Source organism: Vicugna pacos, chromosome 1, assembly GCF_048564905.1.
Source record: "Vicugna pacos chromosome 1, VicPac4, whole genome shotgun sequence".
In the NCBI taxonomy this organism is placed as follows: domain Eukaryota; kingdom Metazoa; phylum Chordata; class Mammalia; order Artiodactyla; family Camelidae; genus Vicugna; species Vicugna pacos.
In genome coordinates this window covers 74,153,204-74,177,657 of record NC_132987.1, presented here as the reverse complement: position 1 = coordinate 74,177,657, position 24,454 = coordinate 74,153,204, and the positions used below count along the sequence as shown (strand labels likewise).

Sequence of the window (24,454 nt, the reverse complement as noted above, 5' to 3'; positions counted from 1 at the left end):
ACTGTCTGTTTCTCCTCTCTCCAATGTAAGCTCCATCAACTCAGAAATTTTGTCTGTCTGCATAATGCATCATTGTTAGAATAATGCCTGGCACTATAGGAGGCTCTTAATAAAAGTTTGTTAAATAATCAAATAAACTTATTGTATTATTTTACTTAAACTGGACTAATATAAATAAGTAATCTTTAAAAATAAACAAGCTTATTGGCCCAAACAATTCAAATGACATTCCATTCCATTCCAGTTTCCTCTTCAATCAGACACTGTTGATTTGTATTTATATGGCTTCTTTCTTCATTATTAGCAATTCTTTAGCATATTTGGAATATTTTTCTCTTCACTCAGAGTAGGAATTAGCAGGGCTTACCTAGTTCACTAACTGCCATTGGCAAAATAAATCTATTGATAATCATGCCAATTAAGCATACTGACACTCCATGAAATAATATCTGGAATTGAAAAAAAATACAAATAAGTGTTCATGACAGTTTCATATAATGCACTCTGTATTTACCAATGTAACTTAAGCTAGGTTGTACTATGTCAGTAGGTGCTCAGGGCAGAAGAGAATTGGGTACCAGACATGACGAAAGTACTCCGGAGACTCACTTTCTTCCTGTGTGTACTGAATTCATGTTTTTAAAACCAAACCAAAAGTCAAGACACATAGTTTGACAAGTACTGATATACTTATAGAGACATTAGGGGAAAAAAACAAACTTGTTCTTAAATTCCATCACTACACTTCTTGGGCCCTGGAAATATACCTGTACTTTATCAATTCTTATCTGACATACACACCTCCATGTAGGTAGCCACACAGTTCTCTGCTCAATGTTACCAGCACATTTGTATCAAATAATTCTCCCCACCTAGGAAAAGAGAACTCAAAGGCCTTGATACATTTGCTCCACCTCATACTTTGTCTCTCTGGCATCCTCATTGCCAGCAGGGAGGAGCAACTGATGTCTTTTGTGCCCCTGGATTTTTTTTCTCCACTTTAATCTCAAGCAGGTCTCCATAGACAGGTTGAAAACCACTTTTCAATCTGATACTACATACTTCCATTAACTTATGGAATTCTAAGTTTCAGAACTTATGTTAGACTCCTAGCCAGTCCTCTGTTCTCTGGCCACAGATGGGGATTACGAATAGAGCATGGAATGACACCAGAGGCTCTCAAGTTTGCACACTAGGATCATTCAAGAAACTTTAAAACGTTGATGCCCAGGATGCTCCCACTGAATGCTCTGATTTAACTCTTCAAGGCTGCAGCCCAAGCAGTGGTAATTAGAAAAATCAAGCTATAATCTACACACATTGAAATGTACTTGTGTATCACTTGATGTTTTGACAGTGCATACACCCACATAACCCTCAGTTCTATCAAGATGTAGACTATTCTCATATCCCTCCAAATTTCTCCAGTGCTGCTTCCCAGTCAATCTCTCATGCAATATATTTATTTCTATAGATGAGAATTGCCAATTTTAAAACTTTCACATAAATTAAATATTAGGTTTCTCATTGTAGTTTTAATTTGCATTTCCCTAGAGTAATGATGTTGAGCATTTTAATGATGTAGTGCCTAGTGGTATATATCTTTCTTTTTTTTTTTTGAAACATCTATTCAGCTTTTTTGCCTATTTAAAAAAACTGGGTTGTTTTTCTTTTATTATAAAATTGCAGGAATTTTGAAAAATATATTCTGGATAAAGTACATTGTCATATATATATTATAGACATTTCCTCCCAGTTTGTGACTTACCTTACCAATTTCTGTAAAGCTATCTTTTGATAAGCAAATATTTTTAATGCTAATGACCTCCAATTGTTTTGTTTAGTTTTGTTTTTGACCTCCAATTGTTGTTGTGGTTTTTTTGGTGGTGGTTGTTCTAAAAACTCTTTGTCAATTCCAAGTTCTCAAAGGTGTTCTCTTAGGTTTTCTTCCAGAAGTTTTAGAGGTTTTGATTTTATATTTAAGTCTATGATCCATCTGGAATCAGTTTTACATATGGTGTGAGGTAAAAACAGAAGTTTTCTTTTCTTTTTTTTCTAAATGAATGTCCACCATTTTCAGGATTGTTCAAAACCATTTGTCAAAATGATTATCCTTTCCCCTACTGAACTGCTTTGACAATCGTCAAAAATCAACTGATTGTATAATTGTGAGTCTTTTCTGGACTCTTTATTATATTCCATTTATCTATTTTATGCCAATATTATACCAACTTAATTACCAGATTTTTATAATAAGTCCTGATCTCAGATAAGATAAATCTTACAACTTTGTTCTTCTTTTTCAAAATTGTTACTGCTATTCTAGGTAATCTCTCTAAATGATTTTATTTACTAAAGTTTTATTTCAAAGCAGGTCAGCATGGCATCATTATCATCATCATCATCATCGCTCAGATATTTTCTACATTTCCTATATGCTAAACAATGTGTGCATCATTTTATGTATATTTTCAGCTTCTCATAATGACCCTTTGAGATAGTGTAGACAGTGAGATAGCCAGACAGACCTGGCTCTTATCAGTTTCTGAGGGCTGATCATTAAATTTTCAGGAAGTGTATGAGCGGACTGATGTTCTGTTGATGAAAGTGATTACGCAACAGAAACTGGCAAACACTACAAATTAGGGTCTCTCTCTCCAAGAAAGTTAAATATTTACTAGCAAGCCATTGGTATTATTATTAACTCTGTTTTGGAATGAGGAAATTATAAAATGATTTATAAGGTTTAATCCCTTGACTTTCACAATGAACCTATGTTTTGGAGTGTCATGGAGGCATTCAGGGATCCCTGAACTAGAATGGAGAAGAGGAAGGTTGTCGGTTGTTCCTTCTCATCCCAGTCTTCTCATCGTGGATAATTCACTCCCACAGCCCCAATGGGGTTGAGAAATCTCATGACAAAAGCATATTTTAGTACATAGAAACAATTTTTATAAAATATACAAATTAAAAAAAAAAAACAACTTCCTTTACTTGAGATTTTTCCCTCTCAGATCCAAGAGAAGATTCAGAGTAGGCAATCAGAAGGGCCATGTTTATGTTGGGAGTCCCTTTCATTTCACTCCAGACCATTATGAATGCCCAGCGCCAGCTGAAACCATGACCAAGTCGGGACAAAAGAGGGCTTATTAATAGAAAGACCAGAAGTCTAAAAGACAAAACAAATTTTAAAAAGTTATTTTTGTCATAGAGATTTCTTTCCATTTCATTCTACACTAGATCAATCTATCCCCCGTGGAACTGCCAACTCTTAGACAAACAAGCTATCTCTCACACACCGTCAGCATGGCACCTGAGGAAGGCAGAAGGGCGTTCCACACAGAGACAGACACATCAAGAGAATGGCATTATTGTTTTTCTTTCTTTCTTTCTGTCAGGTAAGTAGTAGGGTGATTCCACACTGCCCTTGAATGATGCTTCTTTATACTAGAGATGTTTTGTAAATATACTCTATCTTAGATCCCCAAAACAAATAAAAACAAATCTAATAAGTAAGAAGCGACAAAATAATGTCCTCTCTTTTTCTTTCTTTGTAGATTTTAATCTTACTGAATCTGTCTGGTATTGGTTAATTCGTTTCTATTTCTTTTTTCAGTCACATATCATTCTTATATTTTACAGTAATTGTTTCTGATAATTTGGAACTAATTTCCATTTACTTGGCACTAGCTGACTTGATGCCGACTTCCAACTAATTTTCCTCGCTAGAGGCAGAATGTTAGCCTTTTGGGTGATGGAGATGAAAGGATTGTTATGGCGGTTTTCCTCTTCTATGTTATGTCCTTTTCAGCTACATGGGCAGACTGCTTTCTGTCTCTTAATACTAGAAAGGGACTACAAAATTTATTAGGCAAAAAAGATATTTATATGGAGGACTTCCTTACAATATCTAAAAAGCTATTTCCAACTATAATTTACTAATAGGAAATTATTTGCTATATAATATTAAGAAAACAAAGCAAGATAAAATTTTTATTTGTGATAGGTATTTAACTTCATGAAACCTCATAGAATAAAAAAAAAAAAAACACTGGCTAAAATATCCGAAATGTTAATAATGGGTGCCTCTGGGAAATAATATTATGAAAGATTTTTTTTTCTTTTTTCTAATTTTCAAAAACTTTTCAAAGTGTTTGCATTGTTTGAAATGTAGTTAAAAATTAGGGGGGGAAAAAAACTAAGCACTAATTTGCAGATGATTCCTTGAAGCTTAAGAGTGAATTTTTCATTCTAAAGAAGGAAACATTTCTGTTATTTAAACAATATCTTCAGGCTTAGTTTATGTTCTATAAATAGAAAAATTCAAATGACATTCTTACCTGAAAACCATAAGTGTTAAGTAGACATTTAATGAATAATACACATCAGAAAATGATACATATAAATATGTATGTGCAGGAATTAGAAGTCCAACGAAAGTAAACACCATAAGAAAAGCAACAAATGATAGACAATTCCAGAACCTACATTTTCAGAAAAAAAGTAAATATAGTTAATTAATCTAACATTTAACATAAGGCTTATCTATGTGAGGCATTGTGCTAGGCATTATGAAGAAAATAAAGGTGAATAAGGCATTCATCAACACTCAAGGGGCTTATAATTTAACTAGGGAGAAAGGAGCACTAAGGCAATTAAACAAATAATTCTAAAGCAATTTTAACCAGTTTACACCGAATGTAAATTAGTATCTTTCTTTTTGGATTGACCTTGAAAGACATGTTAGGTTGTAGCCATGGTATTTGACTAAGCTCATTCGGGCACCATGGCTCACGTAGCTCGAAAATACTGGTTGTGAAGTCCTTGTATCATTAGGAAGAGCTACAATCAAACATTTTGAAAGGGAATTCTGAACTGCTGGTCTGATTTACATAGTGACAGAATTAAGCCTTTGCCTAAAATCTAGCTAGCACTTAGAGGATGTGAATGACTCTTTTATTCACAAGAATGTGCCCTTTGTAGATTCTCCTTTTGTGACTTCTGAGCCTGCGCTTGCTCAAGTACTCCAGAGCCCAGGAAGACCTCATTATTCCCAAAGCTCATGTTCTCATTAGCTGCAGGCAAAGCAGTTTAAAAAAGTACATTCAGACACCAATATTTGTCATTTTGGGGTGTTGAGACCATAGCTATTTAAAATTTACTTCTTGTTATCTTTCTATGTATTTCATGTCTTTAATGTCAACATTATATTTACAGCAAAATAATTGAAAAGATTAAAAAGGCACATGAATATCATTTTATGAGAGGCAAATAGCTTGGTTTTACCCTTATGCTGCCAGATTCTGTCCCTGAAACACAAATACCAAGGCATTATCAAAGAACATTTCAATATAAAACATTCTAGCCTAGGAAACATTAAATCAAATTTTTCAAAATATTTTTTCTATGACTCAACTTAGGCTAATTACTCTAGGCCGTGAACTATCATCCGTTTCTTGTATTTATATAACCATAGTTTTAATTCTGTTATTTTCTGGATTTAAGTATTGTATACAACATTAACTTGAAGGGAAACACACTAAGACATATTTTATGACAATTGTGTGATTCCTGCATTTTTTTAACCTTCTTTTGACCGTACTATCAAAAGCAGATCCAATTGTTGCATCACCTACATAGGCACCAAAAATAATATTCTTCAAAGAATTATGCCAACCTACCCATGTAATTGATAAAATCACTAGGAAATATTGAGCAGGATAATTTGGTCAGATGAGTGGTGACTATGACCCACTGGCATACTTTACTATTCATGTAACAATTACCTAATTAAACTTTTATCCTTAACACGCTGAAAAATGCCTCCAAATATCAAAAATCCCAGTCTTGTTCTTTAACACAAAATATAATCAAATCAATTAGGCAACAATGATTGAGGAGTTGTCAAGACCTTTCCTATTCGGTAGAAAGTAACGGGAGAAACCCGACAAAAGGAAACCAGATTCTCTAAGGAAGCAATGCCCATCAAACTGAGAGTGGGTCTGAGCCGAACAACTAAGCTCCAAACCCATTTAATAGATGTATACATGTACTAGTATATGTGTGTGAAGTACTCTCAAATCCTATAAAATCCTGTATTTTTAAGCTTCTGACTTCTGAACTCACTTCGTCTTCCATAACGTCCTCCCAAACTCCAAAAAATCATTGATTAGGTTCAGGGCCTCTGTTAACACATATATTACCATTGTGTGATTGAGACCAAACTCCCATCGCATGTATTGGAACATTACAGAATGCATCCTTCTTCAAAACTGACACAGATTCCACTCACCCCTCAGCTGAGTGGGGCACAGCTCATACTTTTCTATTTTCTGTTATAACACTGACAATCTTATAAAATGCCTGAGCTCAATCTTTTAATTGATTTTGCATGTTCTCTTCAGTGTCCTTAAAACATTCTTTATTTAAAAATTTTGTACTTTTCACTATGGATTTTTTTGCATTCATTTCAATTTTAAAATATTATTTATCTTGGTTGCTGAGGCTTTTGGCACCCTCTTAAATTTTGTGCCTGAGATGAGGGCCTCACTTGCCTTATCTTAATCCTGGCCCTGTCTAAGGAATTACATTGAACTCTACTGAGTAATATGATCAAAGACTTAGGGAATTAGTGGTGAAATAAAGTCAACATGAACTCAAGGTGACGTTACAAATTTTCCCTAACATTAGAGGTTTAGAAGGCACAGGCAATAGAGTTTTTACAGAGTGTTTTAGTTGTCTGGTTTTCAAGTCTGTATCTTACTTTGACCATGCGGATGTAGATACAGTTACTATTACAACAGTATAACTTCTAATGTGAGAAACAAAGTGAAAATATGCTAGCCACTCACTCGAGAAGGGGTGCTTCAACTCCTGATTTAAAACTTGTAGAATTTAAAAATAGGCCCATAATGGCAAGGGCAAATATTCCAGACATTCCAACTAGTTCACCTATTTTTTTAGAAGAAGTAAATATAAAGTATTAATTCAATATCAGCAGTAGCACAAATTTTACCAGAGACGAAAACATCAGATACCTGACAGTACAGTGACTTTATAGAGAGGCTCTCCCACTTGGTTTGAACTGGATAATACTGCATATCATTAGCACCACCCAATGTCTTTCGTCCTTCTCAGATTCATACCCAACTATGTAGAAAAGTCTACACTGGACATCCTTGCACTGCTCTGGTTTCTGATCATTGGCAATAGTGTGAAACTCACAAAACTCTTCATGTTCTCTAGTGAGGTTAGGTCTAATCTTTTTTAAGACGGGATCCGGATGAATTAAATGGAAGTGAGATGATGAACTCTCTACAGATTAGAGAGCTTCATGTTTTCTTCTTGGGAGACAGTAGGAGATAGAAATGGTTTGATTTCGTGGCAGGACTAAGGGAGTGGAGCCAGCAGAAACCCAGTATGTATCGACCTCTCCAGTTTAATTTTGGCTTGGTGTATTTACTGTTAGGGACTGAAAAGTGTAAAAAAAAAAACTGTGGAATATTCTCAAATATTCTTTTAACATTCATGAGCTAGAGGGGGAAAATAATTCTGACAGTAGCTTATGAAAGTCGTATATTATCACTGTGAAAAATTTAAATAACATGGTATAGTATAGAGACTACATAGTTTTTTGGGAAAAGGGAACACCATAATTCCACTGCCAAGACTTAAGGACAATTTTGATCGAAATTTCTATTGAGGAGAGGACTACATTCACCTAGAAAAAATAATTTGATAAGTTACTTGAGAATAGAGAATGCAACCCACAGGCAGCTTCAAGCATGAAAGGTTGCTTGCTGAATTTCTATATTGGAGGCAAGTGGTAAAAATCAAGCAGGAAACATGGAAAAGTGAGGAGCTGATAGATCTCATAGAACCGTGAGCTACACAATGTAACTTTCCCTGTGAGCTTCCCTTGTCTGCATCTTCAGTAAAGCTTATTAGGAACCAGAAACTTCTATATATTTAAGAGTGGGTAGCAGAGATTATAAGGAAGAATACCCCAGAAATTTTCAGAAAATTATGAGTAGATATCTTTGGGTTTTCATAGGCTATAGAATTGGAAATTTAAGATAACTGGATCAAGATCTTTGAGAGGAGTGGAGTACCCAGTGAACACTCACAGCAGCACATATTCAACACACATACACTCAAAGTCACTCATAAAAAAACTCAAAGGGATTTTGCAGTACCACAGTTCTATAACAGTGTTCTTTTTTCTCTTAATGTTTACCAGAAATTGTTCAAGTTAATAAATCAACATTTTTTGTTTTACTACTAACGAATATTATGGATATGCCATTTTTATCATATTGCCGTGTTTATCAAATTGTCATACATGGATCAGTTCTGTGCCCCATCTGTTTCTTTGGTTTACTATGTATTCCTTTGTTACATCAGTTGTATTTTAATTACTGTAGGCTTATTAAACGTTCATACCTACCTAGTAGGAAAATTCTTCACTTTTAAAAAGTTGTCTCACATAGTCTCACAGTTTGTATTTCCAGATGAATTTTTAAAATTATTTTGTAAAATTTCATCCCCCCAAATTTCTGTCATTGAGTCAGATTGTGATAATCTTAGTTTGATGAAATTAATATCATTATCACATTACTGACTCTTTTCTTCTAGATAGGGAAAATTACAAGTTTTATATTCTTTATTTCAGTCCTGGCTAAGAATGGTACCTAAGCTAAAAATGAACACTTTAGTCAGTCATTTTTGAATCATGAAAGAAAAGGGAGCTGTGAACATGGGTGCTTTGAGGAGATCAGATCCTGGATTAGTCATTGTAACTTGTCAGGTAATGGTGAGATTTGGAAAATATTTATGATGACTATCTTGAAGATCTTAATAACATAAACATTAAGCCAGGTCAGAGTTACAGCTCTTTTACATTAGATTTATATTTACCTTTCATCTTGTTTTCATGAAATTCTGTCCTAGGCAGGTTTTTTTTTTTTCCTGAAATGTTTATTGAGACATCTTGACTCTAAAATTTTTTAATTTCTTTCTTGGAGATAAGGATAAGGGATTAAGAGATACAAACTAGTATATATAAAATAAATAAGCGACAAAAATATTAAGTACAGCAAAAGAAAATATAGTTATTATTTTATAATAACTTTAAATGGATTATAATCTATAAAAATATTGAATCACTATGTTGTACACCTGAAACTAATTTAATATGGTAAATCAACTATACTTCAATTTAAAAAATTAAATAAAAAATTTTCTTCTTCAGCATAATGCTTAATCTTGACACTATGCTTACCTACTTAATGATGTTAGAGGAAATTATATTTGCTGGAATACATATTTTGTAGGTTTAGGTATACATAGTTAAAGTAGGACATAATGAATGTACTTATACTGACCAATCATTCTCTCACTCTCTGTTAATTCATTAACCTGATTCTGTAACCTCACTAGATTTTAATTGGCTTGAACCCACTGATTAGTGAGGAAACTTCGAGAATCTATGTTCTGCCTTTCCTTCCTCAGACATGAAAATAATGAACCTTTTTACACTAGCATTTCTAAAGAAAAATGCCTCAATTTATTTGAATTTTATACTTCTCCAAAACCTTTTGAAGTACTCTGTTTAGGTTCAAATTTTTGCTAAGTTTATTCCTTGATTTTTTTTGTAACTTTTTGCCAATACAAAGACAATCAATTTTTTCTAACTAGTTACTGCTGGTTAATAAGAATACTACTGATTTTTTGTGTATTTACCTTATATCAAACTATTAAAGAGCCTTGCTGTCTTAGTTTTTTAATTAATCTCTTGGGTTTTCTGTGTAATCTAAAATGTTGTGATTAATGTAACCATTTTCTCTTTCAAAATATACATAAACTTCTTTCTTTTTTTCTTATTATACTAGCTAGAACTTCCAGAACCATTTATAATCATGGATATGAGGCTAGACAACACTGCCTTATTCTTAAACATAATGGAAAGACATGGTGTAAGCTGAGAAGTAGGTATTATCACACATACCAAACTCAAATCATTTGTAGCGCTGTCTGAAAAGCTGGGCTGAATGTGATGCTGAGGCTGTACCAGGAAACTGGCATGTGGCTAATTATCAATGTCTGCTGTACTTCTTGAGAAGGGAGTTGTGGTAAATGGATCAGTAATGTTGATAGAGTTTCTAATATGTAGCCTTACTTGATCTGTAACTTCTATTTTTATTTCCTTTATGAGCAATGAATTACCAAGAAAAGCATTTGATTTCAGGAAATTAGAATGTTAATTTTTAAAGACCCTCCTTTTGTAGTTAGCATTTAATTGCATTGTGGTTGAACAATGTTTAGGATTTTATTGAAATGTTCTCCTAGTCTAGCTCATTTATTCCTATTAACATCTGCAAGTCTATGTAAAGGATAAGCATCCTGTTTTGGGAGATAAAACTCTTTATACAGCTTATAAACCAAGCTAAGTTTTTGTGTAAATCTTTTTAAAGCTATAATCTTCTTTTTCTCTGGTTGGTTATGAAATTATCTAGGAAAGGCATGCTAAAGTATCTCTTGTAGTTAAGGTTTTGTCAAGTTTCTCTCATTTTTTATACTGGAATTTACTTTATATATCTTGGTGTATTGTTTTCTGTTGTATAGATATTAATATTTTCATCTCCTTTGATACATTATTTTCAAAAATGTTCCTTCTAGATCAGTTGCGGGTTTTTTTTTTTTTTGGCTTGGTAGGTATTTCCTACGTTTTTATTTTGAATTTTTCTATGTCATTTAGTTTTAGGCATAGCCCCCTCACTTACAGAAAAAAAAGATGAAGTACAGAATTGAAAAGCTGAGACTTATATGATTGACGTCATCACCAAAAACAGTACTCATCCACAGTTGAATCAGTTTTGAGCTTAGAATTCCAAACAAGAAACTTGCTAGAAAATATGACCAAATTTTAGTCATGATGCTATAGTCTGCAAGAAAAGAAAGTAAATAGAAAACAATTACTAGAACTTACTTGTTCTTAATTTTAAGTGATAATCTGGGTCAAACTTTTCTTTTTCATTATCTTTAAAAATAGCTCATAGCCTTTGGAATAGATGTAGGGTATTTTCTTATTCCTAAACTGAGAGAGTTTCTTTTCAAATGTTAGAAGCCACACTTAAGCTTGTAAAATTTGCTCAGTTTAGTTTAAGAGCCTTTTTCCAGTCCCCACTAAGGCATATGTATTTATTCAGTGCCAAACTGTATAATGCATTTTAGAAAAACAGTAATGAACAAGAAGTAGAAAGTCTCTAAACTCGTGGAATTCATATTCTAGGTCTAACATGATACACATAAGGGATACAGAAAAAGGAATGCCTCTGGGTCCTAGTTGAGTGAATCTCCTGTACCACCTTGACCTGCCAAGCCAACCTGACTGGTTCCTTAATGTTGGTCGGTTCACTGTTCCCAGTTTTTCCCGAGAAGCCATTCTGCAGTGTATATTCTGTATAGAAATTTTTTTATTTCTCTGATTACTTCCTTAGGACCCAGAAGTGGAATCACTACACTAAAGGATAGTTGATCCTTTACTGACATGGCTATATTTTGCCAAATTGCTTTCTACAGTCATTATGATGCCCTTCCCAGAAAACCAGGAAGCCTGAGGCCTCGACAGCCTCGATGGCTGGAACCAAGCATGCCATGGGTGAGAAAGGCCTTCCCACCTTCACAGGGTGCGCAACAGTGGAGCAAAGTTTGAATCATGGGTGAGAGTGGGTCCTGAGGGCAGGAAAACCTGAAGGGTCAACCCCAACAGAATATGTGGAGGGCAAGAACAAAACCAAACTAAAGAATGGCCACCAAAAAAGAGTAGCAGCAGCCACATCAAAAAATCAGGCTAAATTTGGGGAAGGAAATCCTAGAACTGTAGTAATATGAAGGAGAAAGAATCCCTTTATGAACCCTTATTCATAAATGTCCACTGCTGAGGAAGGCACTGCTAAGAATGCTGACAAGATTTAGATTCCTTCATACCTAGTCTCATTCCCATGGCTGAAAGAGAGCCATTATATCCAGATATGCCAAGTAGAAAGATTTATCCTCTGTAGGGATCAGTGTGAACTTGGGAGGAGAGTTTCATAAATGACCCTCTAGGTCACATCCATTCTAGGTATGGAGTTGGCCTTGGTAACAATTTTGAAAGTCCAGCACCTCCTTTAAGGTGGAGGCTGACTCTGGTGTTGGATGATGCAGGAAACTGCAGTTAAAAGGCCCAGTTTAAAAGTTGCTTTCTCTTTTAAGAAGGAAAAATAGCTCTCAATGAGTAAAATGTTTGCCAAATGGATTTATTAGGCCGGGAAAAGCCTCAAAGCAAATCCGTTATTTCTTCCAGTGTTCTTAAACTTCTAACATACAAGTAGGAAAAGGCAGGAACTTTGAGTACAATAACTCTTCTTGTTTTTCCCTGTTATGAAATATGTGCTAACTTCAAAGATAGAGCAACACTTTAAATAATTACATAAGTTAGAAGAATAATAATTAGTATGAAAATTATTTCTTAATTGTGTCAGTTGGTATAAGTGAAATACCAGTAAAACTTATCAAGCAGCTTTCTTAAGAGAAATTCTTCTATTAAAAATTCAGAGAAAGTCCTAATGGCAAAGGAAAAAAGTTTGTAACTGAGCAGGACCCTATGGGGCATGCCCAGGACAAGCCCCTCCCTCATATCTTCTGCTGTAGCTCCTCTCTGAAGTATCTAGATAATAGTGTCTGATGCACACTTCTTGAGTTGTTTTACAGATGCTAAAACCACTACCAAATAGAAGAAATTAACTACTTGATGATCATGAGCCCCAGACCTACTGATGCCTAAGGACTGATAATGTTAACTGCCCTGTTACCTCACTATTAACCAATCAGAGAACTGTGAACTAGCTGATCACATACCCTGTGACCCTCCCCCACCACATGTGGCCTTTATAAATGCTTTGCTAAAACCCTACGAGGAATCTGGGGGTCCTAGAGCATGAGCCACCCGACCTTCTTGTATTGGCATCTTTACAATAAATACTGCATTTTTCTTCAACACAACCCAGTGTCCGTATATTGGCTTCACTCCGGGCGGGTGAGCAGACCCATTTGATTCAGTAACAAGTTCGTTGTTCTCGTCCTCCTACAGCAGAACTTTTATTATTATAGCTGTTACTATGATTATTTTAAGAGTGCTTACTTAACAGTTTTTACTCCTCCGAAACTTAAAAAACCAAAATTCTGTTCTTTTGATTACTGTCAAAATTATGAGGCAAGCTCTACAAAAGCAAGGACTGTTATGTTCATGGCTGAATCACCAGGGCCTAGAATATGTGCTATCATATAGTCTATCTCAACAAATAGTTTTTGGATTAATGAATGAATGAACTCCCATATCAGTATCTTTTTTTTCTTCCAGTGAATATCAAGAAAGTTCTCATGATTAGATTATAGATGTCATCTCTGATAAAGTTCCCTGAAAGTCTGTGGTCAGTATTTACTTAAAAGGGACCTGGTAGAACACTAGAGTGGGTACAGAGGTGGGGCATGGATCCTCTGACCAGCGTGTATGCCTGCACTTCTTTGCTTTTTTATTTCCCCCAGGGATTGTTCTTGAGCTTCTAAGACACTTCTGAATATAAACATTTCTTTTTTTGCTCACCTTAGTCATCTTCAGGAAGGCCTTATCTACACCAAGTTTTATAGTAAAAAATTGTCTGAGTGCTGTATTGTGCCACCTCCTTTTGTACCCTGGATTTTGGAAAAGGCTGCATTAATGGAGTTGGTTTGGTTTTCTCACTCACCACTTTGATGGCATACACTAAGCATTTAAAGAGGATGTACCTACCTTCCTGCACTAAATTTGGGCTCTAGGATCACCACAGATGATCCAAGCTGCCATGGTCTGGGTCAACTAGTTGGATACAGAACAAGGCTTATGCCCAAGTAGGGTAACTGACCACCATCTGGACCAGCTCCCTTGATTCTTTCTGGGAAAGAATAGTCTTCAATTCTGAGTTTTAGGCATTGATTATGATCATGTAAGGCATGGGTGAGTCAGAATAGAGGTAAACAGGGTCCCTGGCTGCCCAACAGCTAAGTGCTCTCCAGGGACGGGGAAAACAGTCATAGCTAAAACTTCCTCTCCTGAGTGGTTGGGAAGGTAACTTGGGATGTGCTTGATCGCTGTAGACAGGTGGTAGTAGAAGGATCCCACTTCAGTATAAGGGATTATTTGGCACCATGCAGCTTCTTGATACACTAGAATGTAGTCTATAAGCACCTCCTAAACACTCTTTTTTCAGTTGGATAGGAAGGTGGAATGATAACACAGAAGACATCCAGTGAGTGGAATAGTATACATCGGCAATTTTCTCAGGAAGATTATAATCATTGCTTTCCCAAAATGAGTATAGATGGCAACACAGTAAAAAAGGCATATAACTTCTTAGTATTCAAACAAAAATATATGACCTCGTGGACACCCTTAAAAGGTCCTGTAGACCCTCTCCCACATCAACCCAGAGACTGTACTCTGAGAATCATAGAAAGTACGGGGTTTTGATCAGGAAGGGGCATGAAAGATACCCCTGGAGAAGCTGATAACACTATTTCTTGTCTTGAGTGAAAATTACCCATCTGTGTACTTTATAATCACTCATTATAGTGTGCATATGTAATTTATTTTATACACACATATACATATGATAAAGGAAAAGACATACTATGGTTCAGGGCTATCCGAATGTGGCAAATGAGCTCATGTGCACCTTGCAATCTTTCTGCTTACAAGCACTGCTCTCAGGCCCTGTAGGTGGCCCTATAACTCACACTTCCTCCCTGGGTTGACAGCTTTCTGTGTTGCCTGCAAGGAGATTGTCCCAGGGTGAAGGGGAAGGAAGCCACCTCCTCTCACCACCAGTGGATGCACTCCCCAGCTTATCTTCTGAGTTCATCTTCAACACATAAAAATCTCACTATCTCTCATTGTTGTTGCCAAGCATTCTGATTCAGCCCAGGCCTGTGGAATGCTACTTCTATACGTGTCCTCAGGAAAAGTCCCAGCTCAGCCTCGCAACAAAACAACAGCCAATATTAAATAAGGGGTATGTAAAGGGTAAATCACTATACTAATACTCACAATTATGTTTGTACAAGCATAGCTTACGGTAAGGTATTATGAAATCCATGTCAGCTTTCAGAAAATATAGGATTCTAATTTTAAGAAGTTAAGAAAAAAATCAGTCCTTACTTAAGGAATAGTTTGTCTTTCTTTGCATGCTGAAGTTAATATCCAAAATGCTATCAAACAAAATTAAAGACATTATAGCGGTCATCAGACTTTCTCCATTAATTAAGTTGACAAGGCTTCTAGAAAGACCTATGGAAGGGAAAATATTTTTTTTAAGGTGGGAAAAACATCAATAATAAAGAATAAAATTTTATCAGCAAGTAGAAGGATGTTGTTAGCTACAGATTTGTATCGCATATTTTTCCTACATACTTAAATAAGTTTCGTCATGTTTGAAAACTCCCTTCAAGGAAAAACTTCTTTATAGATCAACTATAAGTGAAGTCCAGACCATCATAATTAGGTACCAAATTAACTGTAGTTGATTAAGTGAGATAATCAACCAGAGCTCTCATGCCTTCTTTCAAAGCACAGATGAAAACATAAAATTTATTATTTTCTTTTGTTCTGAGACTTAGCCTCTGTAAATACACAGACTGTGAATTTAAGACAAGACAAAAAGCAGTGATTAAGGGATAAAGTCAATTATAAACTAAGGCATTATACCACAATACTTAAGTCAAATATTAAGGCAATTGTCCAGATAATCTCACTATAGTTTGAAATTGTCTGGTTTTCCCATGTATCCCTTTCGGTGGTTTTAGAAATCAAGCTCCATGAATGGTCGGCACCTTTATATTACCTACCTTCATCCTAATTCTCCTCCATTTATGATGATATTCTACGTTTAGATATCCATCAGTTATCATTTTTCTTTGCTATTCAGTGTGTCTGTAGGGCAAAACTATAATTTTTAGCATCTTTAATGATTTTCAGAATGTCCACAGGAAGGAAATATAATTAAGGAAATGATAAGAGCCCTTTTTGTGAACCAACAATCTGTGGTCACAATCCAATACAGTAAGCATGCAGTTGGAAGAGAATAAAAGCCAAGGCAGTCTGTTTCTGTGAAAGTTCATTTGCCTTGATGGTCCAGGTCTTCACCTTGCCCTGCATCCATGCCCTCTGCTGTAAGACTCTGCAGTTTCTCTCACCCAAGAGATCTGTTTTGTTCTGAGACTTAATGCAAACAGAGGCTTGAGAAAGATTTCTGCTTCCTCTCTCTTGGATCCCTGCCACTATCATGGCAGCAGTCCCGGGTTACCCTTATGGAGGAATGTGAGAAATACGTGGAAGAACAGTGGGTCATCCAGTTGAGGCCATCCTAGATCACCTAGCCCCCAGATGACCCTCCAGCTGACTGCGGATTCCTTAGTGAGCCTAGCCAAGATCAGCAGAGGCCAGTCTATATCATCAGAACTGCCAGACTCATCCGAAATAATGAATAATTGTGGTTTTAAGCCACTGTTTTAGAGTGACTTTTATTCAAAAACCACCCCCAAACCAACTGATACTGTTGTATAACTATTCCATTTTAGAAAATGGAACTATAACAAAATGAAAATAGCTCTTTTCTCTTTGTGTGCATGTGTGTGCACACACGCATGTATGGGCCATATTAAAATTCTACTTTAAAACACATGTTCTAGTCCTCATTATTAAAAAGAAACTGAGGGAACACAGGTTATTCTTTTTTTGAATGAAGCTCTTGGCTTTTGTTCTGGGTTATGTTGACTTGGTATTTTACTTTTAAATACAGGTTTCTTTCTCCTAAAACAGTACACACTGAAAACACTGCCCCTAGTGATTTGCTTTTGACTTTTTAGGCTTTTGGTCTTAATGGTGACAATGACTCCAAAGGTTTTTTTTTGTTTGTTTGTTTGTTTTTAACAAATGGCATTATCCTAAGGACAGTGTTTTCAACAGAAAAGAGGTGCTGGGCAATAGAAATGTAACCACAATGTACATGCAATATTGTAATGTCCCCAGAACTGTTCTGTTGGCTCAAGGTAGAAGCATGTATAAAGTCAAATATTCCAAATAATCCCCTTCCTTATTCCACAATTGAATGTAAGACTTTATACACACACACACACACACACACACATATTTTTTTTTAGGAAGCCCATTACTGGCATTTCATTCTGTTCTAAACATCACCACCTGAATCTCTATGCTCAATCCCTAATGCCACAGCACCCCACTTCACATAGAGAAAAGCTATGAACAAAAGATATTAAAGCTAGACAATTTAAATATTGACAAAATTTGAAATAGAATAAAAGATAAAAATATACCTACCAAGGTCTCTTATAGCAGCTGCAGTCAGCATGGGATCTGAACTCATAAGGATAGCTGAAAATAATAACCATTGGGTGGTTTTCAAAAGTAATTTATTCACAGATGCCAGATACCAAAGAATTAAGATATAATTAATAAAAAATCCAGGAATTGTAATTAAAAGTATCTGCAAAGAAATTTTACGGATTAAAAAAATCAGAATGCATTTGCATTTCATTATTAAAAGCAGATAATCAGGATATTGGAGATATAGAATCACATTCAATCAATCCATCAAAGGGAAATCTGATCTGAAGTTATCTTATTTAACAATTATGTACTTGCAACTCTGGAAATATGGAACAAATGTTGCAGTGAGATTCCTAGGACCCCAAAAATACCAGTTATAGGAAATACCATATTATAATTTAAAAGGAACTTTTAATTTTCTTGATAAGGCCATTGAATATAGACGTGCATGTGTGAAGATATGTACATACATCCCATATATATACATATATATACACATACATATATACACATATTTATGCATAAGAACTGAGACATAGCCTATTAACATAGAAAATAGAACACAAGTTTAGGATGAAGTTATAAAAGAGGAAAAAAAAGAGAAAACAAAATAATAGAAGGAATGAAAGGAAATGGCAAAAGACCAAAGAAAAGATGGGAAGGGAAATTCTATTATTCTAGGACTGGCTTTCTACCTTCTCACCATTGCCTTCTATTTTTTCTTACTTTACCTGTGGTGACTCTTCAGCAAGATTTTATTACCAAGTGGACTTGCGGAAATGTGATGATTATGCCTCAAAGTACCTGTGAGAATTCAGAACTATGCCATATTTGCTGTAGCATAGTTTACAATAGCCAAAACATGGAAGCAACCTAAATGTTCATCAATAGGTGAATGGATAATGAAGATATGAGATGTACACACACACACACACACACACAGGAATATTACTCAACCATAAAAAAGAATGAATATTGCCACTTGCACTAACATGGATGGACCTCTTAGATGGTATTATGCTAAGTGAACAAATATAAGAAAAAACAAACAGATTTACAGATACAGAGAACAAACAGGCAACTACCTGGAGAAGGGGTTGAGAGGGGGAAAGAAATAGGTGAGGGAGATTACAAACTTCCAGCTGCAAAATAAGTGGATATGAAATGTCCAGTGTGGAGTACATAGTCAATATCTTTGTACAGTGACATGCTTTAACTAGACTTATCGTGATGATCATTTTGAAATGTATAGAATATTGAATCACTATGTTGTATAACAGGAAGTAACATATAGTGATGTAGGTCATTTATAATTCAAAAACAAACAAACAAGCAAACAAACTCATAGAAAATGAGATCAGATTTGTGGTTACCAGAGGCAGGCCATGGGGGAGTGCGAAAAGAGGAACTGGATGAAGGCAGTCAAAGGTACTAACTTCAGTTATAAGATAAAGAAGTAGTAGGGAGGTAATGTAAAACAACATGACCAATATAATCAACATTGCTGTATGCTACATATTAAAGTTGTTAAGAAGTAAATCCTATGAATTCTCATTACAAGGAAAAATATTTTTCTATTTCTTTAATTTTATATCTGTATAAATTGATGGACTTCACTAAACTTATTGTGATAATCATTTCATGATGTATATAAGTCAAATCATTATGCTGTACACCTTAAACTTATATCGTGCTCTATGTCAATTACATCTCAATAAAGCTCGAAGAAGAAAAATGATTCTATAAAAATTGAATGTTAATTTAGAAAGATAACATGAATCTGAACACTCACCTCACATCATATAAAAAATTAATTCAAAATGAATCATACACCTAAATGTCAAATCTGAAACTATTAAACTACTAGGAGAAAATATAGGAGGAAATCCTAGTGACCTTGGATAAGGCAAATAATTTTTAATAGGACATAAGAACACAAATTCTAAAAGAAAAATTGATGAGTTGAACTTCATCAAAAGTAAAAATTTGGGGAGGAAAAAATCTACAGTGGTACCAAAGCTAAGACTTGCTGTTTTTGATTGTGAATCTAAGTCATACATGGAAGACAATGAAACTGTTATGTAAATATTACAGAACCTGCTAAAAACAACATGTAGTGGATTTTTTTAAAATCAATGTAATTGAATAAAATTTATCTTGCTTACAAATGCCTTTTGAAAATAATGCCTGTAATAATCACTGTGCACATTTTTTCACCTGACATCTATTTGAGACTTTAATAATAAGGCTATAGAAATGATCTCCAACTTTTCTCTGAGGATTAATATTCAAAAGGACATATACTATATGTATATGACAATTAATGAGAAAGTGTTTTCACTCATACCCTATGACCTTGTAAATGACTATCTGTGCCAAAAATCACATCAATATTTGGATTGAATTTCTAAAGTAAATCAAATGAAACTGGATCATTAAAAAAAAAAGGAAAGAAATTGGATCAGGGGTTGCCTCTCTGAGGCACTGGTGAAGGATTGAGTTTAAAGAAGTCTAAGGGGATATTCTAGGGTGGTAGAAATTTTTATATCTTGATTGTGTGGCTATGCAGATATACATATTTGTCAAAACTCATCAAATTGTGCACTCAAAATGTATGCATACTACTGCATGTAAATTGTACCTCAATAAAATTGAATTTTAAAATATAAAAAAAAACTCAACATTGATAACATGTGGTAGTTCTTGAGTGAATAATATTTTTGAAAAAGAGTACTTCTTACCTGCCAAAATAACTTGTGGAGCATGTAAACATCCATGTCAAATGCAACATTAAAGATAATTATTGGTGTAAATAAACTAAAAAATAAATGTGGATCTATCCATTGTATGGCGTCTGCAAATTGTTGGACCTAATAATATAAAAACATGTCATTTTCTCATTTATCCATTGGTCTCTTGGCATAGAATACATGCCAGGCACTCCTATCTCTAGCAAAAGATAGAAAGATCCATCACAACATGATAAACACTAAAGTCTTAACACTGTTGGATATTCACAATTTTTCATCAGATCATTACCAACTACAAGAAAAGGTTAGTGTAATCTCTATGCCTATTTTATCTTCTTAAAGAACAGATATAGGAAGCACATTGACATAAGTACTAAAGAATATGTAGGAGATTTTCAGGCGTACAAGATAAAGAGATTTCAGATAGATGAAAGAGATTTCATGATGATGTACAAAGTCTGCAAAGGAGTAAACAATCATATCAAATTTCCAAAACTGCGTAATTAGTCATGGCTTACACAGAAGCCGTGTATGGGAGAATAGCAGGGATAGAGACTAGGAAGGTAATGCAGTTCATGAAATAACAAATTAATGGTGTTTTAGTTGATATTTGTAAATCCTATTATGGGCATCCATTCAACAGTCATTCATTAAGGAAACACTGAGTACCTACTGTGTTGGGTGATTATCTTTGAATTTGGGAGATGATTCTTCATGGGTCTCTTGTGTTTCTCCATAATTTACAGATGGAGGCAGTGATTGCTTTCTTCCGGGAATATTTTCTTTCAAGAATATCTAACAGCTTTGGAAGAGAGAGCAAGTGTCCCTCCAGAGGAAAGGGCAGGTTTACTATACTCGCCAGTGTAATAATGATAATCTCTCTCCGGAGCAAGGGGGCAGAAAAGCTTACTGCCCATCATAAAATATTGAAGTTCTCTAATCTCAGATTTCTCCTCCTGTAATGCAACCTATTGAAGTGTGCAGGTTTCACTTCTTTGCTTCTCCTTGTGGGGCTCATGGAACAGGGACAAGAAAATGCTGATACTCTGGCTTCTGCTATTGCTGTGAGTAACAAATCCTCTCTCTCTAGCCCAGGAGTCCCATGCCTTTTGCCAGGACCATGAAACTGTGGCAAGCCAACTGAATAGCTTGAAAGTAAAGTCTTAGACTCTTCACAGGTCTTGACACATAGTCTTTTCCTTTAATGGGTTATTGACACATAAGCTCATAGAAGTACTTAAAATTGCACTTACGTCAAAAATCATATGGTTATGAAACCTGTTCATGACAAATGAAGTAGTAATCTGCTTCTGGTTCTCACATAGATACGTGATTTCCACTATGTTTTTTTAACATCACTGGTTAAATTTGTTTGGGAAAGTCAATCATTTTCACACACATTCTCATTTACGCACTGATTTACTAGAGCAGGTGTTGGCAAACTACACCCTCTGGGCCAAATCTGGCTCAAAGCCTGTTTTTATAAATAAAGTATTATTGGAACACAGCCATGCCCATTTACTTACGTATTGTCTGTGGCTGCTTTTGAGCTACAATGGCAGAGTTGAGTAGTTGTGAAAGAGATCATACGACCTGCATAACCTAAAATGTTTACTATGTGATCTTTTACAGAAAAAATTTGCTGCCAATACCTGGGCTAGGGAACTATTTAATGTGTCAATAAATTGGGCGTTCAGGATTTGCAGGTACTAACTACTATATATAAAATAGATAAACAACTAGTTCATACAGGACAGTACAGGGAACTATATCCAATATCTTGTAGTAACCTATGATGAAGAAGAGTATGACAACGAACTTATGTATGTATATGTATGGCTGAACTATTATGCTGTACACCAGAAACTGACACATCATAAACTGACTATACTTCAATAAAAGATTAAAATTAAAAAAAATAATGTATTCTGTATCCCTTGTAGTAAGCGTATTCTCTCTCCTCTACCAGACTCCAGCTGTTTCTGGTGATTTCATAATACTGTAGCTTGAGCCAGGTACACTTAGCGACTGGTCTCTATTCTATGAGGCTTCTATGAAACATTCCTGAGGCATTGGTTCAATGTCAGAATTCTCTTACTACTAGAGTCTTGTACCAGTAACTCGAAGTCTCTCTGGGCTCTTAACGTCTTAACCAGTTTCTTGTCTGAGCATTTGAATGATGCTGAACTACTCAGCTACTCACACTCTGAGTAGCTGGAAGTGTACTCGTTCTGAATTGCTTACCTAGTCTCAGACCTAGGCTCTGTTTAGACTATGTTTAGCTGGATTTCAGCTCTTTCACTCCTGGTTCCTTTTTCTACCCAGCTGATCGGATGCTACCCACATCACAAATATCTTTCAACTGGCAGAGCAGTGAAGAGATAGGTTTACAAATTTTCTTAAGCCATCTTTGTATTTACGTGAATTTTAGATACACTCAGATATACAAAATACTCATATTCATTGTACACACCTGGTCAGATGTAAAACTTAACATTTCAAAACTGCATCCAATTAAAAATAATATCACAGGGAGAGGAACTGGAAAGTCTTTCAAGTGTAGGTTCAAAAATGCTGCAAAAAAACTATGTCTTTACTGAAAGGCAATGAAATACCACATTTACAGAACTTTAATTTGATATGATTCCTTAATTTCAAGGACAATGAAATACTGTTCCACCACTTTCTTGCTATACTCCTGTAACTGAAACCCTTCCTCACACTTTGGCATACAGAATCAGTGTAATTGGTAATCTGCTAAATTCATGCTTTACCTCTTCTATGAGGTATATCATTTCCTTAGAATCTTCAGTAAATATTGTTAGCAATCACTGGCTGTTGGGTTGTACTAAAATATTTGTATCAATTTTTGTACATGTCATAAGTTAGATATTTGCTTCGTTAACGAATCTTTAGCAACCCTGCAATAAGGGGTTAATAATAAATAACTTAAATGAAATATTCTGGCTGATTCCCAAGATAACAATGGGGAATTAGTAAAATAATTTAACAATGAAAAAAAAATTGGCTACCTATTACTAGTTACCTACTACCTATTAAAGCCCAAAATGAATATTTAACTTTGCTTAACTTCTTTCATTACTTGTTTTCAAAGTGCAATAGCAGTATTACAGTGTTTCCTTCAGTTTAATGTTTTCTGATTTTCTTGGTAATACATTTCCTATTCAGGTCAAAGAAGGCAAAAAAGGTGCTCTCTCTTGATTTCTACAGTGTTCTTTTCTTCTCATAAAAGCTGAGTATAATTTAGCACTTGGACAAAACCTAAGGGATATCCTATCACGTGGTTAAAAAGTAATTGAATCATTCAGAAGATCTGTCACTTTGAAAATTCTTTGTCCAGGGGAAGAAAGCTGTGGGACAGCTAACTTTAAAATATGAACGAAACAACAGTTTATGATAATGCAGGTAACAATAAAATCCCTAAACCCTTGAATTTCTGCTTATGTGCTTCAGTTCTCCACATCACTTAAATCTAACCATGACCTAGCTGGTAAGAAGGTATGAATACTTTGAACTCAATAGAAGTGCAGAATATGGATTAGATCCTACATGTCTCTTCTCGGAGCAGATTACTGTTGGATTCATTTGATTAAAAATCTGAGGATAGAGGTATGAGTTTAAAAACAAAAATCTAATTTCCTACTCTTGCTACTTTCCTTAATTCTTTACAATGATGTTTACAAAATACGTCCATAGAATAAACTTAAATAAAAAGAATTATACTTACCTCCAACTGTACAGATCAAAGACAATACTAGAATGATTTCAGGAAGATCTTCAGAACTTTTCATGAATACAGTCCAGAAAAATTTCAGCCATCCACTAGTAAATCTTTTCTCAAGAAAATCCAAATCAGAACCGCTGGAATTCATCCTGTTGTTTGTCACAGGCTTTCTGAATTCAACTCTTAGGACTCTTGGCAAAACTCACCTAGGACCAAAGGAACGTAGGATTTGCCTTCTTGATGGCCTTCTAAAGCTTTCCTTCGAAAGACAAATGAAAAGCTCATATTTCTCCTTAATTATTTCTAGTGATTTCTTAGAGTCTGTGAAAATTAGGGATACTTTCCTCTTCTACGATGCTTTTGATTTAAATGAGATAGAAAAGGTACAACCCCAAGGGACAGAGGCTAGTCAGCGTCATCCCATGTTCTTAATGATACCAAGCACTACTCAGCTATTATTCACTCTGTATCTATCCAACTGAAAAGAGGATTTTTCATGTAACCAGTCACCGGGACCACAAGCTGAAACAGGTT

At 35.0% G+C, this 24,454-nt stretch overlaps 1 protein-coding gene across 10 annotated transcripts in view; it reads right to left on the bottom strand.

Moving 5' to 3' along the window:
- The window catches only part of SLC9C1 (solute carrier family 9 member C1), a 66,080-nt gene that overhangs the window by 40,174 nt on the left and 1,452 nt on the right, over positions 1-24,454 (bottom strand). For 4 of the 10 annotated variants that reach the window (XM_072965349.1, XM_072965351.1, XM_072965354.1 and 1 more), the window contains exons 3-12: positions 23,924-24,126; positions 22,649-22,749; positions 20,167-20,295; positions 17,417-17,582; positions 15,236-15,364; positions 10,782-10,943; positions 6,852-6,951; positions 4,341-4,484; positions 2,995-3,169; positions 368-449 (exon numbers count right to left, since the gene is read on the bottom strand). In XM_072965349.1, the coding sequence (XP_072821450.1) occupies positions 368-449; positions 2,995-3,169; positions 4,341-4,484; positions 6,852-6,951; positions 10,782-10,943; positions 15,236-15,364; positions 17,417-17,582; positions 20,167-20,295; positions 22,649-22,749; positions 23,924-24,068 (1,333 nt within the window). In that variant the 5' untranslated portion in view covers positions 24,069-24,126. Of the gene's footprint in view, positions 1-367; positions 450-2,994; positions 3,170-4,340; positions 4,485-6,851; positions 6,952-10,781; positions 10,944-13,645; positions 13,696-15,235; positions 15,365-17,416; positions 17,583-20,166; positions 20,296-20,848; positions 20,973-22,648; positions 22,750-23,923; positions 24,127-24,454 lie in introns of those variants that run through there. The other 6 variants (XM_072965361.1, XM_072965369.1, XM_072965372.1 and 3 more) reach the window with 6 other exon arrangements.